General features: G+C 36.7%; 1 protein-coding gene across 3 annotated transcripts in view; it reads right to left on the bottom strand.

The window, feature by feature from the left end:
• Positions 1–3,122: 3,122 nt before the first annotated feature.
• Positions 3,123–13,862, bottom strand: part of LOC125233083 (guanine nucleotide-binding protein subunit gamma-e) — a 105,597-nt gene continuing 94,857 nt past the window's right edge. For all 3 annotated transcript variants that reach the window (XM_048138945.1, XM_048138944.1, XM_048138943.1), the window contains exon 4: positions 3,123–5,804. In XM_048138945.1, coding sequence (XP_047994902.1) covers positions 5,699–5,804 — 106 coding nt within the window. In that variant the 3' untranslated portion in view covers positions 3,123–5,698. The remainder of the gene's footprint in view (positions 5,805–13,862) is intronic.

Raw genomic sequence — 13,862 nt, 5'->3', positions numbered from 1 at the left:
CTTCGCTCGGTTCTGTTTCGTATCCTTGACATGTGTCGCCATCTAGTTCAAAAATGAATAGTACCTACATCGAGCGAAAGAATTCTCAGCCTTAACAACACAACTACTCCACACGAGATGGCGCGCATTTCGCCACAAAAACTCAAATAGTGTATTTTCTATTCGTTTTAGCCTTGACCTGTGTCGCCATCTAGTGTTTGCAATAAATAGTACTTACATCGACCGAAAGAATTCTGTCTTAACAGTACAACAACTGCACACGAGATGGCGCGCGAAGAAAAACGCATGAAAACTCGAAAATTCGTGTTTTCCGGGACCTAAGGATAAGTTAGACCGATTTTTCACCCCCAAAAACCCCCACATAACAAATTTCAGCGAAATCGTTAGAGCGGTTTCCGAGATCGTCAGTGTAAATAAATATATAAATAAATAAATAAATAAATAAATATATAAGAATTGCTCGTTTAAAAGTATAAGATATTATAAATATTACACGATCATCAATAAAATTATTTAACAGCAATTAAATTAAGATTAATACAATTTCAGTCTAATTATAATTTCGAATGTTTAATTGAAAGATGCATTAATTGATTATATTACATATGATATTTCATTTTGATTTGTTAATTTGATTTTATACATAATTTTTTTTTCTAATATTAGTTATTTGGTAGGTCAAAGAAATATTTTATGTCATAGAAGGAGTATTTTTTATACCTACTCCCTCTCAGAAAATTGTACACTCCCTTTTGCGGTGTTAAGTACACAGCAAAAAGGAGTGTGCCTACAAGTTACAAGGAGGGTTCGTGTTGCCGACGACTCAAAAGACAAAATAGATGGAACAAATTTAGTCGATACTTCATTGTGTCACTTTTCTTTTATTAATGCTCAAATTCGGAATAAATGAAAGTTATTTCTTGGAAGTAGCTCATTATTAGTCAATTTCAATCGACAGGTACGAAAGTAAAGTAAAAAGCAGTAATAATGGTGCTAGCATTCGAACACCTCATTAATTCATCATAACGCGGGCTAAACTTTGAACACATTCGATATTAAGTACTTCACCAAAAGTACCTACTAACTTCACTAAACTTCTGCAGTAATTTGAATATCTTGTGTATAGACAGGTTGTTGGTGAAGAAGTATTAAAGTAACGTTTTAGATGCATACCGTATGATACTTACCTAACCATAATTTTATAAATGTATTCACTCATAAGTAACATTTTGCGGAGGTGTAAAAGACGAAGCTCTTTGCTGAAAAAATAAATAACAAGAGTGGTTTTTCAAAATTTATTTGACGCTATAAGTAGTGAATATTGCACCAGTTTCATAATTTTCAGTCAAATGTAGAGTTACATCTCAGAATGATTGAGAATTATTCTGGATTTAAAGTTTAGCACAAAATGTCAAATTCTCATTCATTCAGTTCGAGTTTGGTATTCAAGGTCATAAAATACTTTTTGATGTCTAACCTTTGACTTTGAATAACTTCCAATTTGTACACAAATTTGTAACTTTTGAGACAACTTTTAGAACGCCATAATGGATTGTTCTAAGGGCCACTTGCACCACCCGCTTAAATCACGGTTAGTGGGCTGTCAACTGTCCAATTCCATTTAAAATGATCGGTTAACCTCAGGTTTACCCTCCATTTTCGGTGGTGCAAGTGACCCTTACCTACAACTACATAGTTAATGCTGCGCCTGATAATTGATCTTAACGTGCGACCGAATGAATTAATTGCTATTCATTTTATCAAGGCGTTACAGAACTGAGCAAAGCTTGTACTATGGGTGCTAAGCGACGATATACATACTTAAATAGATAAATACATACTTATGTACATAGAAAACATCCATGACTCAGGAACAAATATCTGTGTTCATCACACAAATAAATGCCCTTACCGGGATTTGAACCCAGGACCGCGGCTTAGCAGGCAGGGTCACTACCCGCTAGGCCAGACCGGTTGTCAAATGTGTACTTTAATTTAATTTGTTTATAAATAAGATCAAGTGTAATAAGATTTAGTTCTTGCTTAAGCTCGTTTTATAAGCAAAAAGTCTCACGCCTTGGCAACTAATGAACTTTGCAGTCAACACAACTTCTCTTTAACGATGTAAAGTTACTCACAGCGTACGTGCTGAAGTGCTATCTTCAACGACTTTTCTTAAGCATTGTACACATTCGTTTTCATAATAAAGATGTGGCTATAATAGTGTGAAGGAGGCGATTCTTGGTGTAAGTTTAAAAATATACAGGTGTTTCAATGAACGTAATACAAAATAAGTGATTCCGGCTCTATTAACGAGGTCTTAAGATTCTTCGTAAATTTTGATGTTTTTTAAGAAAATAAATAAATACAATTCTCGAAATGTGGTTACTCATTGTGACGCCATGGAATTTAACTACGTTCTGACTGTTTTCGTTTCCTTTAGATAATATGTGTATTTAATATGTTTCCTTTTCGCACGACGTTTTTCAGTACAAATGGCCCTCCGAAGTTTCAACCTGACATATGATGAACCACTTCACAAACTAGTGCGTAAAAAATGCACCATCTGTACTAAAAAAAAAATGTTCGTATACTTTGGTTTGGTACATTATGCCAATCAAGTGGGTACCGAAATAATAAACGCCGATAGCGAGATTTTAAACCTTTACAAAATTTAATTTTCGGACCCCGCTAAATTTTCATGGCAAGTGCACAAGCAAGACAGGTTTTAGGTTAGAACTGAGACAGCAACGCGCTGATTTCCCACCTTCGTCACCTGGCATGATATTCTCCTGCCAGTTGTGCGGCCGCCGCTGCCGCTCTCGCATCGGACTTACATTTGCGTCAGTGCCGAAATCTTACGGACCGGACGCTGCTTAATACATCATTTAATTGATTTCAAAGGCCAATGATGATGATCATACGCGTCTAGTCCCTAAAGTGTTTTGTTAATTAGTAGGTAAAGTCAAGAACCTAATTGGGTTACTTACTTTTGTCCCATCCATTACAATAAAGCAACAAACTTATTTACGACCACACCTTTAAGTACTTCCGTTGCCTATGTAAGTTATGATTGGTACCTAACTCAGTCAGCTTTTAGATAAAATAATGAAACAACAAAATTACAGATTTTCATTTATTTCAGTGATTACTGTTTACATATTAATAATAACATACGATACCTTAACCTATTGATTCTAAAAAAATCATTTCCAATATCACCTTATCTAGTTATTAAATTTTGGATTGATCCATTAAAAATTACTGTTTAAGTTTATTCTTAGCTTAAAAAATGTGATATTGAAGATGCAATGAATTCCACTTTAAATCCGATGAAGTTATGAAAAATGTCATTGTATCTTCATGATCCCAAAACTCATTGAATCACACAAGGAAATCTTTGGTTTCACAAAACTTAGATTAAAATCAATAAATTAAAACAAACGATAACAACTTAGCGGAATATCGATATTTCGAGAATAGCTCCCATTTCACACAAACCATACAATAACTAGAAACTTTGCCAAAGAAAAGTAATCCCAAGTTCTTAATTTTAAATATGTAATTTATATAGACGATTACACTTCATTTTATTTAATTATGTCTAAGATTAATTCTCTGAATTGCATTTTTAGTATAATTAGATTAACAAACAACTCTCTTGTTTCTTATTTAAACCTAGGTCTACTAATTACTTACTAAGCCTAAGTTAAGACTATCGTAGCTAAGAGAGAACTAAGTGATGAGACAGAAGGAGAACAGAAGGGAGATGTGGCTAAGAACGAGATAGCGTACGTATGAGAAATTGACTTAGGTTACATTTGGTGGTGCGTATCTATTCCTGATAATCTTTGCTTCTAGTTAGCACAGTCTTAAAAAGATCATACATTTTCGTGTGTACATTTTTCTAGTAACATTAGGGATGATAGAAACCAAGTTACTGCAGATGTTATCAATTTCGTTAAGTTCATCTACGGGTATCAATTCTAGCTGTGTTCATTCGTCTTCACACTCAAAAATATTGACCTTCTTAAAGATTTGTAGAAGCCCTAAGACAAATGAATCATGAGCATGAATAATTATTGTCGGTGTTAGCATTTTCTTCGTATAAAAATTCCGTTGACTGACTGACAGATGAGTGAAGCATCTAAAAAAACTGGAATTACTCACAGCCAGAATGATTTCTCGTAATTCATTTCTAGATATGGTAAAGGGGTAAGAGATTTTAAAATTTATAGACTTTTTAGTGTAAGGTTAGATTTTTATTTTTATACTAGATTATCTACAGTGCATAAGTTTTTAAACTTTTCTATTTTAATCAAAGTAGGATTTAGTTAATCCTTTTAAATGGAATAGATTAGTGCTACGTAGGTCGAGGACTCTGAGACGGTTCCTCCACTAACACTCTAAATAAACCCAGAGATTTTCTTAAAGCATTAGTTTTAAAAACATTTCAGGGTCTTCATCCGAGAAATCTTAAGACATAATTTAGAAGAAGTTTATTTGGAAACTACGATAGTTTTCATTGATCGAATTAACTTTCAACGACTTAGGTAGATTATTTTGAATTTAATTTTGAATAACGCTATTCTAATCGAATGCTACGTTAAAATTGTAGACAAACCTAATGAAGGGAACGAAACAGAATATGACGGCGGTAACTGAAGAGGGGGTAAAGCCTAATCATATGGTATAGAAAGTAGAATAGAAGACAGATCGCTAAGTTTAGATAATGGCACTGCAGAATGTACCCGTGTTCATAAAAAAGTATCCTAATTCAGCTTAACAATACTTCGGTTTCGAACAAGATTATGTTGTTTTTATTCATCAAAGTTATCTTACATTTAGTTTTCTTTCACTAATCTATAGTTAAACACGATCTCATCATCTACACACCTTTTATTGCCAATTTTAACCATAACATCCCTAGCGTGTGATGCGCAAACATTTGTTAAGTTGTGACATGCGATGCCCTATAGATTTATCATTATATAATATCTTTTTAAATGCGAAAATTCATGAGCTCAGAGAATTATCACATTTAAATTTATTTTATGCTATGTTTCAATGGCAAAGTTTCGACCATCAGTTTAAAGTTAACTAAGACAATGTAGACATACCTACGTGAAATTGAGAATCCACAGCAATTCCATACAAATTAATGGAAGAGGAAGTTGCTTTGCTTTTGTATGGAACCGCTTGGGTTCTGTCATTAAAGTAACTGATTCAACTCAAATACCCATCGAAGCTATTCCCGATACCTTAGATTAAAATAAATTCTCAATTCTTAATATACGAAAACAGAACACGACGGCTGTAACACATTTAATTTTTGTTTATAATCTCATTACATTTTAACTTTCATTTATAAACCACCACTTTAGCTCTACCGATTGATCCGACCAAACATTCTATTACTAGAAATACAAAATTTAACGTATTTACAACCATTTTAAATTTCAACGAAACATTCATAAGTACATCCTTTGCAGTCAAAATGTACACTCTTCTGAACAGACTAGAAATGGTGAAAGGAAATTACGAACGAAATCGAATTCATCAAAAGGCTTTGGCCCGATGGTGCTTCGCGACATCCAAAACCTTGACTCTTGAGCAACTCCCTTGTGATATTACACTTCTCATCCTTTATGTGATTGTATATTTTAGAATCTGATGATATTTTAGTTCCTATTTATGATTACATGATGACACACTTGCCTTTTTCGGCCCAAGGGTTGTTTTTCTTGTCGGGCGCGTGTATGAGGGGGTCGTTTTTCTCATTTTCCTCAACATATTCCCTCATTCTGTAACAAAGAATAAACATTCATTAGGCAAGAATAATATATGGTGATACCGGAACGCATTATGAGTATTAAAACAAGATGGATGTTGGTTCACAGTTGAATGAAAACATCTTACTTATGAAAATACAGAAAAGCGAAAGTATTTTAGGTCTTTTCTATTCTTTATGTAGGCGATTTAGCATTAGGGAAAATTTTCGTGACGTCATATGTGATGAAAATAAAAATAGGGCTGATACTAGATTAAAAACTAAGATCTACATTCGATCCAGAGCATATTCAGATCTAATAATGAAGTGAATTAAAATTAGAATCGGTTAGAATGACGGTTAGGTTCAAAGCTCGTAAATGCGTGTTAAAATATTTCACAATATTTCTTTTTAGTAGATGTTGGTTAAATCCCAGGTAAACAAGAAAATACCAATCCTAATAACTCCCTAACTCTAAATTTCACCTTCAAAAGTTACTACGGCACTAAAGTCACAATGGAATTTGCCATTTGAACTTTCCTCGCTTATACGAAGTCAGTATGAATGAAATCAATTATATCGAAAGTTTAATTAAATTAGTAGGTACGCTTGAAAAGTTATTTTAGTCCAAAGAAAACAGCCTTTTCACTATTTGAGAATCGCGGCGTTTTTTAATTAATCTCCTTATTTTTAAGTCTAATTTAATAGGGTATAGTTTGGAGTTTGGATTGAAATGAAGTTTAATAAGGAATTGGCTTTGTTATTCTTGCAGAGAGATAAGACAATAGTTAACCCTGCCATAATACCGATTAATTAGAAATAAGGTGTACAGTCAGAGGCAGAGAAGTGATTCCCTGCTTAGAAATTTTTATGAAGGCAGGGTCTCTGCTCATTTTCTGCACATTTTCATTTGACATTCCAGGAATGCAACACCGAAATCTCTCGGAAAAGTTATCATAAAATTTTATTGATCGTTTTGAATTGTTTTTCTCTTCTTTCTCTTCTAAAATCTTTTGTTTTTACACCCCCGACGCAAAAACGAAGGGGTGTTATAAGTTTGACATGTCTGTGTGTTTGTCTGTCTGTCTGTTTGTCTGTCTGTCTGTGTGTCTGTCTGTGGCATCGTAGCTCCCGAACGGATGAACAGATTTATATTTAGTTTTTTTTGTCTGAAAGCTGAGTTAGTCGGGAGTGTTCTTAGCCATGTTTCATGAAGATCAATTTTTTCAAAATTTTTATTTCGTGGTTAGGTTATTAAATACACCATCGAAATCCGTTCGAGTAAAGAGGCTGTTTGCTCTCTCAAAATATCCGACGGTTTATACCCGAAGTAGAACTTTTATCGTAAATTACGTCTACGTATGACTTCCATTTTAAACTTCTCCATTCTTTAGGCAAAACGGACCATTTTTTGGCAAACTATGAGCAGTTAAAAGTGGTTTTATGCGTGAAAATAAAAATGTATGAACTGATTTTGCCTTTCGTTTTATAGCAAAACTTCATTTTAAACAACCCATTTTATCCAAAATAGAAATTATTTATATTATTTATAATTTCTTACATACAATCACGCATGTATCTCGTAAAAGGGTAGGCAGAACACATGACACTACTAAAGTGTCAGTGCCACTCTTGGCAATTAACGTGTTGAAAAAAAACGAAAATTGTGACATTGCAGTGACAGGTTGCCAGCCTCTCACCTACGCCACAATGTAACCCAAATCCCGAAGTCGACTTCTACGACACCCACGGGAAAACAGGGGGCGGTGAAATTAACCCGTCACCACACGGGCACACTTTCTTAGGAAACACAATGGGGCATTCCACGAGAACGTCGCTTGCATGCTTTTGGTGTATGGCTTTCTTAATGTCTTCAGAAGAGTATTAGAAGAATTGCATGTCGTAAGGGACATTCTCGTAGAATGCCCCCAATGAGCAGGGCAGAGCATGTGACATGATTGTCGCGAGAATCGAGATCATGTCGTCGCGAGATATACACTAGAAAAAGACGTGTGATGATGTGATCTAAATCGCGGCGAGATACTGTCGCGCCAATCATGTTAGCCCTGCAGGGCTCACTGAACGGACAAAGACTTCTAATTAAATTGTAATAACGAAGGCTACCTTCAATACTAGAAGGGAATTATTAAAAAAGTAATTGTACGTAGGCATATTATTCACGGTATTACATAAACTCCAAAATACATAGTATTACATAAATAAATCGTAATAACGAAGGCTACCTTCAATACTAGAAGGGAATTATTAAAAAAGTAATTGTACGTAAGCATATTATTCACGGTATTACTCGTACATAAACTCCAAAATACTCAAGAAAAGAAAAATCTTCAAATCTTCAAGAAAAGAGCGTACCTACACCCATCTTAAAGGCCGGCAACGCACCTCCAACACCTCTGGTGTTTCGGGTGTCCATGGGCGGCGGTGATCGCTTACCATCAGGCGACCTGTCTGCTCGTTTGCCTCCTATCCCATGAAAAAAAAAACTAACAAAATTTACATACAAAACCACAATATTAACAGTAACAATTTTACTATAAAAGTTTTTACGTAGTATGCGGATCCGCATTGCCGCTCCGGTGTGCGAGCGAGACGTCGATGTATACGTGTATTGGCGTCTCGCTTACTCACCGGGATAACCGAAGTGGTGCTTGGTAGCGTTTTATGAGCCGATAATTCTCGAACGATCGTAAATTTATTTTTGATGTAAACATTAATAAATGTTGAGTGTCTTGTTACTGAGCCGTCTACCACGAATTTTTCATTTTAAGGAGAAAATAAACAGATGCCAAGGGATTACTTATTAGAACTAGGTAAAAATTACATTTTTAACTTTTGATCAGCAGAAACTTCTGCAATCGATGCCACTATTAGCACAGCTCGAACACTGGCGATCAAATAGGTATATGAAAGAGGCGCGTTCTAAGCACACAGTCTAAGCTCGTGTAGGTGAACACGTACTATGCTTGTATGAGTGAAATATGACAGGTCGACATGTTCGCGTTTTTGACAGGCGGTAAGTGTGAGGTAACCGAGAGGGGGTGGGCGGCAATTTCAGCGGGGAGCAGGAGTGGCCATACTGAACAATAGTACTCTTTATTATACTGTGCTATTAGGCTGAGCTTAAATTAAAAAGTGGAAAATGTCTGGCTCGGATGAGACATGAACTCACCCCCTCTGGGTCGATAATGTAGCGCTCTGCCAACTGAACCATCAAAACTTTAACTAAGCAGGGTCTCATTGACCTAAGTGGTGGATAATTTCGCTGTCTTGGTCAAGTCTTGGTGGCTCCATTTTACTTTAAGTAGGTTAACTGTTATTCTTCTAAAAGTAATTAACCTTTCGTATGCGTCTGTCAAAAAATTGTCATTAATATATTAGTCATAATAACTACATGTTAAAGTTGAAACAATATGGAGCAGATCTGCTCCTAAGCATACGAGAGGTTAAGGCACAGCTGTTCAATTTCGTCTGGGGGACAAAAGCAACTATTCCATTTTTTTTTCATGTTTCACAATGTTTGCATTATTAATTAGAGTGCCTACTGGTTCAATATGGCGCGCGTGTTCAGTGGATACATGTGGAACTCAACTTAATAGTGTAATAATGAAAATAATTTTTAAGAAAAAAAAAACGCCGCCTTTGGGGTTCTGGTGAAAGCTACTTGCGAATGTTGGATAATGTAGAAATGTGTAGGTATCTGTTTAAACTGCTTTTAATGCTTTAATTATTTGACGGCAACAAAAATCAATATACGTATACCGTTAAGGTTTGAGGAGTTTCCTGAATTCCTCATGAAACCGATTATAAGAAATCGAAGCTTGACAAAATTTGACTAGAAAACTGTTGTTCTTATAAAAATACCAAAGTCACTATAAGCGTGCCGTTCAGATTTGAGGAGTTCCGTTCTGACCATCATCAGCAGTTCCACTGCACCAAATGTCACTGTTCCCTACGTAAATACATGCTGTTCCTTCAAAAACACAAAAATCACCATATGTATGCCTTTCAGATTTGAGGAGTTCCCTCGATTTCTCCAGGATCCCATCAGAACTGGGTTCATATACTATCAATAAAACAAATATATTTTCAAAATCGGTCCAGTAACGACGGAGATATCGAGGAACAAACATTAAAAAAAATAAAAAAATACAGACGAATTGAGAACCCATTCCTTTGAAATTTGAGGCGGCGGTTAAAAATGGATCAGTTGCAAATTGGCCCCCAGTAGAGATTTACGCCGCTGTACCTTATCTTTTAGAGAACGTTTGCGGATATTAAAGATATTCATTATGTTTACCTACTTGAAAAGAGACGCGAAAATGAAAAGGAAATACCTTAAATTGCAAAAACAAAGCGATAATAAAGGATGAATAATGTTTGGAAAATTGTGTGAAACCCCCCTTTGTTTTATGGACAAAACATGTGGTAGGAGTGTTAGCGATCTATAGCCCGGTTCGGACTTACACACCAACATTAAGAGGGTGCGCACACGGGCGAATTTTCGATGCGACTATTTTTAACCCCCGACGCAAAAACGACGGGGTGTTATAAGTTTGTCGTGTCTGTCTGTCTGTTTGTCTGTCTGTCTGTCTGCCTGTGTGTGTCTGTCTGTTGCATCGTAGCTCCCGAACGGATGAACCGATTTCGTTTTAATTTTTTTTTGTTTGAAAGCTGAGTTAGTCGGGAGTGTATTTATAGCCATGTTTAATAAAAATCAGTCTACTATGTCGCGGTCGGAAGTTTTTTTCAAAATTTTAATTTTGTGGTTAGGTTATGTCTATGAAAGGTTGCGTCGCGTCGTGGGCGCACTTTCGTACTAGCCCATAGACCGATGGGGTGAGCGACAAAAAAGTCGCATCGAAAAGTCGCCCGTGTGCGCACCCTCTAACTCACGCTTGTATCCCCAAACAGAGTAGGCTGAGCACATCAAACGGCTGAAGTGTCAGTTTTTCAAGTTTAAAGGAAATACAGAAAATTTCACACCTCCGGCAGGATTGCACCTGCGACTTTTTGGATCGATGTTTCAAAAGGTCGCAGGTTCGAATATCACATTTTGGAAGAAAAAAAAAATCGTACTTCCAGGAGGTACGATTGTCCTTCCTTCGAGATCCAAAACCGTGGATCCTTAGGACCAAGGTTCGAATGACGAAAAGGAAATGACACCATAAACCCCCCAAAAAATGTTGTCGGGTCATGTGTCAAACACCCTGTGTAGTTAAAGCTTTAGAATAAGTTACCGCTAAAATATATGGTATATTATATTAAAGTTCATGATTCATTAGGCAGTTAAGTGCTAAAAAGCAAAGAATTGTAATTCTATACTTCGCACCTTTTTATAACGACAATGAGTATGGCCGGCACCTTAATATTGTAAATAGTTAATTCAGCAGTTCTCAAAAAGTTTGTACATAGCCACGTCAGCAAATTTTAATTGATCCTATTTTGTTACCAACATTTAGTAATATAAGTCGACTTTCGTGAGATATATACAGGATAATTGTTATGATTAAGAAAATATAGATACTAGAGAAACTTAATGACGAAATAAAACTTACTAATATCTAAATTCATCAAAAAAATCTTGGTAACAAAATAGTAATTTAACTTTTTCCTTAATTTTTGTACAAACTTTTTGAGAACTGCTGAATTCGAATTATCTGAAATGTTCAAACCGATGACAAGTGTAGGTAAGGAAGGGCAGGAAATCCCTTAAATTGACGAAATCTACATTAAATCCGAAATAATGTTTAGCAAAGGGCATGATCCTTTGTTTGTGTGTAAAATTTGGGGCGATACTTTGAGCGATGTTAAAATTAGTAAAAGCACAAAAGTCTCGAGTCGAGAGAGACTCTCCACTAAACCTAGCTAAGAAGTTTTAAGAGACTTAATAGGTACCTAAGATTACTCGATTATTCCTTAGTAAGTAACTTCAAAAACTTTGTTGGAGATATTTCAAAAATTTTGCGCCAAGTGTTATTTATTTATTCGTATGGCATACATGTTAGAAAATAGAAACATAGAACGTGAAATTTTACTTAAATATCTAGACTAAGAGCAGTCAGCCATTTCGTGGCTTCGTCACACAGGGTGATCAGGTCTTCGGGAGGGCCGGCACAGCGTGTTATAGGGCAGTCTTGAACTATGTGCTGGATGGTTTGGGCTTCCGCACCGCAATCGCAGGCTGGAGAATCCACCCACCCACAGCGGTGTTTGTAATAGGCGCATCGACCGTGGTCAGTACGAAATCTGTTGAGTTTGCACCAGTCTCGTCTAGGAAGATCTGATCCCATTATTTTAGACCCAGGTGTAATGTCAGAGCCCAATTTTCCCGCCATTTTTAGGTCCCAAGAGTTATCCACCAAGTGCGCCAAGTGTTATCCACTACAAGTTCACAAACCAAGCGCGGATCCAGCTTCATGCCCAGGGGTGGGAGGGGGGGGGGTCAGTCTATTTGTATGGCCAACCTAGGCTCCAGGCCCGCTCCCCCCGCGCATGACACAAACATAATGCCAACGTGGGATACTAAAGTCTTGAAAGTATACATATTTTTGAAAAGACATAACGGAGCGATATCCTTGCAACAAAGTTGGTAGCATCAAGCAATGTATATGAACTTCAAAACTTCATCGAAGATCGTACAGTGTACCCTCCGCGATTCCTGAGCTTGTATAAGGAACTGGCTATTTGCCATAATAAATCATCAATCAATCATTAGCCTTAACGTCTATTGCAAACGGTTCATGGTGTAACATTCGAGAGGCACCTTTTTGGTGACTTGATACCGACATAGCCTACCGCAGGACTTACAAGAGAAGTTTGCGGAAATCGACGTTGAAACATCTTGGCATCATTAGACTTATATTGACCGGGATATAGACCGTGATTACCTTTTTGATTTTTATATCCACCCGCTGTCATCGGTTTTCCGTGATCATGATGCATGCAACTGCGTCGAAATATCGGGACCTCAATAAAAATCAAAAAGGTAATCACTGTCTATATCCCGGTCAATATAAGCCTAATGAAACTAACAGTGAATCCGATGTAAGACAGTTACCTTGGCGTCATTTCTGTCTGCCACAATACGGAGCAACAATAGAGAGAGTGACTCTTTGAGCCTGAGGAGGATATTTTTGAATGTTGGCTTCTACGTACAATTTGTGAGTAACAACCAATAACCTCCTACGAAGTCGTCCCGCCACAACTCACGCCGCACACTACTCCCCAGGCTTTGATAAATTATTCAACAAGGGATCGGAACCGAAACACCTTTCCTTAACAATAATACACAAATCTGGGATACCGCCCGAAATTATTTTGACACGGGTAATTTATTGTTTCTGCTACCACATTTGGCAGTGTGTGATGGTCAGAGATCTGAAATTTCCACTATCTTAGCTGTAAGAAAGCACTTACACAAATTGAGTATTGGACACTTGGTATGAAACTTTACGACACTTTAAAACAAAAATTGAATAATATTATTTAAAAGGCGTTTTAGTTTTTTTATACTGTTGTCTTTTTCAAACGTTGGGAAAATGCTTTTACGCATGCCACCCGGTCCGGGGGAAACAGGGGCGATGACGAACTAACCATTTAGGACTACCGTCTAAAACCACCAACGAATTTCGTCGCCGCCTTGCGTGGAATGTAGTCGGATTAAGTATAAATAATATGTTGTAAAACGTTGTTGAATTTCAAATTGGGTATAGCTTCCTGCAAAAGTCACCGACAATAGCAGCTCGGACACTGGCGATCAAATATGTATATGAAAGAGGCGCGTTCCTAGCACACAGTCTAAGCTCGTGTAGGTGAACACGTACTATGCTTGTATGAGTGAAATATGACAGGTCAACTGTTCGCGTTTTTGTCAGGCCGTAATTGTGAGGTAACCGAAAGCGCTGACAAAAATAAAACTGAATAAAATAATGACGACCGGTCTGGCTCAGTCGGTAGTGACCCTGCCTGCTGAGCCGCGGTCCTGGGTTCGAATCCCGGTAAGGGCATTTATTTGTGTGATGAGCACAGATATTTGTTCCTGAGTCATGGATGTTTTCTATGTATATATTAA

The sequence above is a fragment of the Leguminivora glycinivorella genome, chromosome 14 (assembly GCF_023078275.1).
Source record: "Leguminivora glycinivorella isolate SPB_JAAS2020 chromosome 14, LegGlyc_1.1, whole genome shotgun sequence".
Lineage (NCBI taxonomy): Eukaryota > Metazoa > Arthropoda > Insecta > Lepidoptera > Tortricidae > Leguminivora > Leguminivora glycinivorella.
Note: the sequence above shows the minus strand (reverse complement) of the source record. Positions and strands in the feature narration are given on the sequence as shown.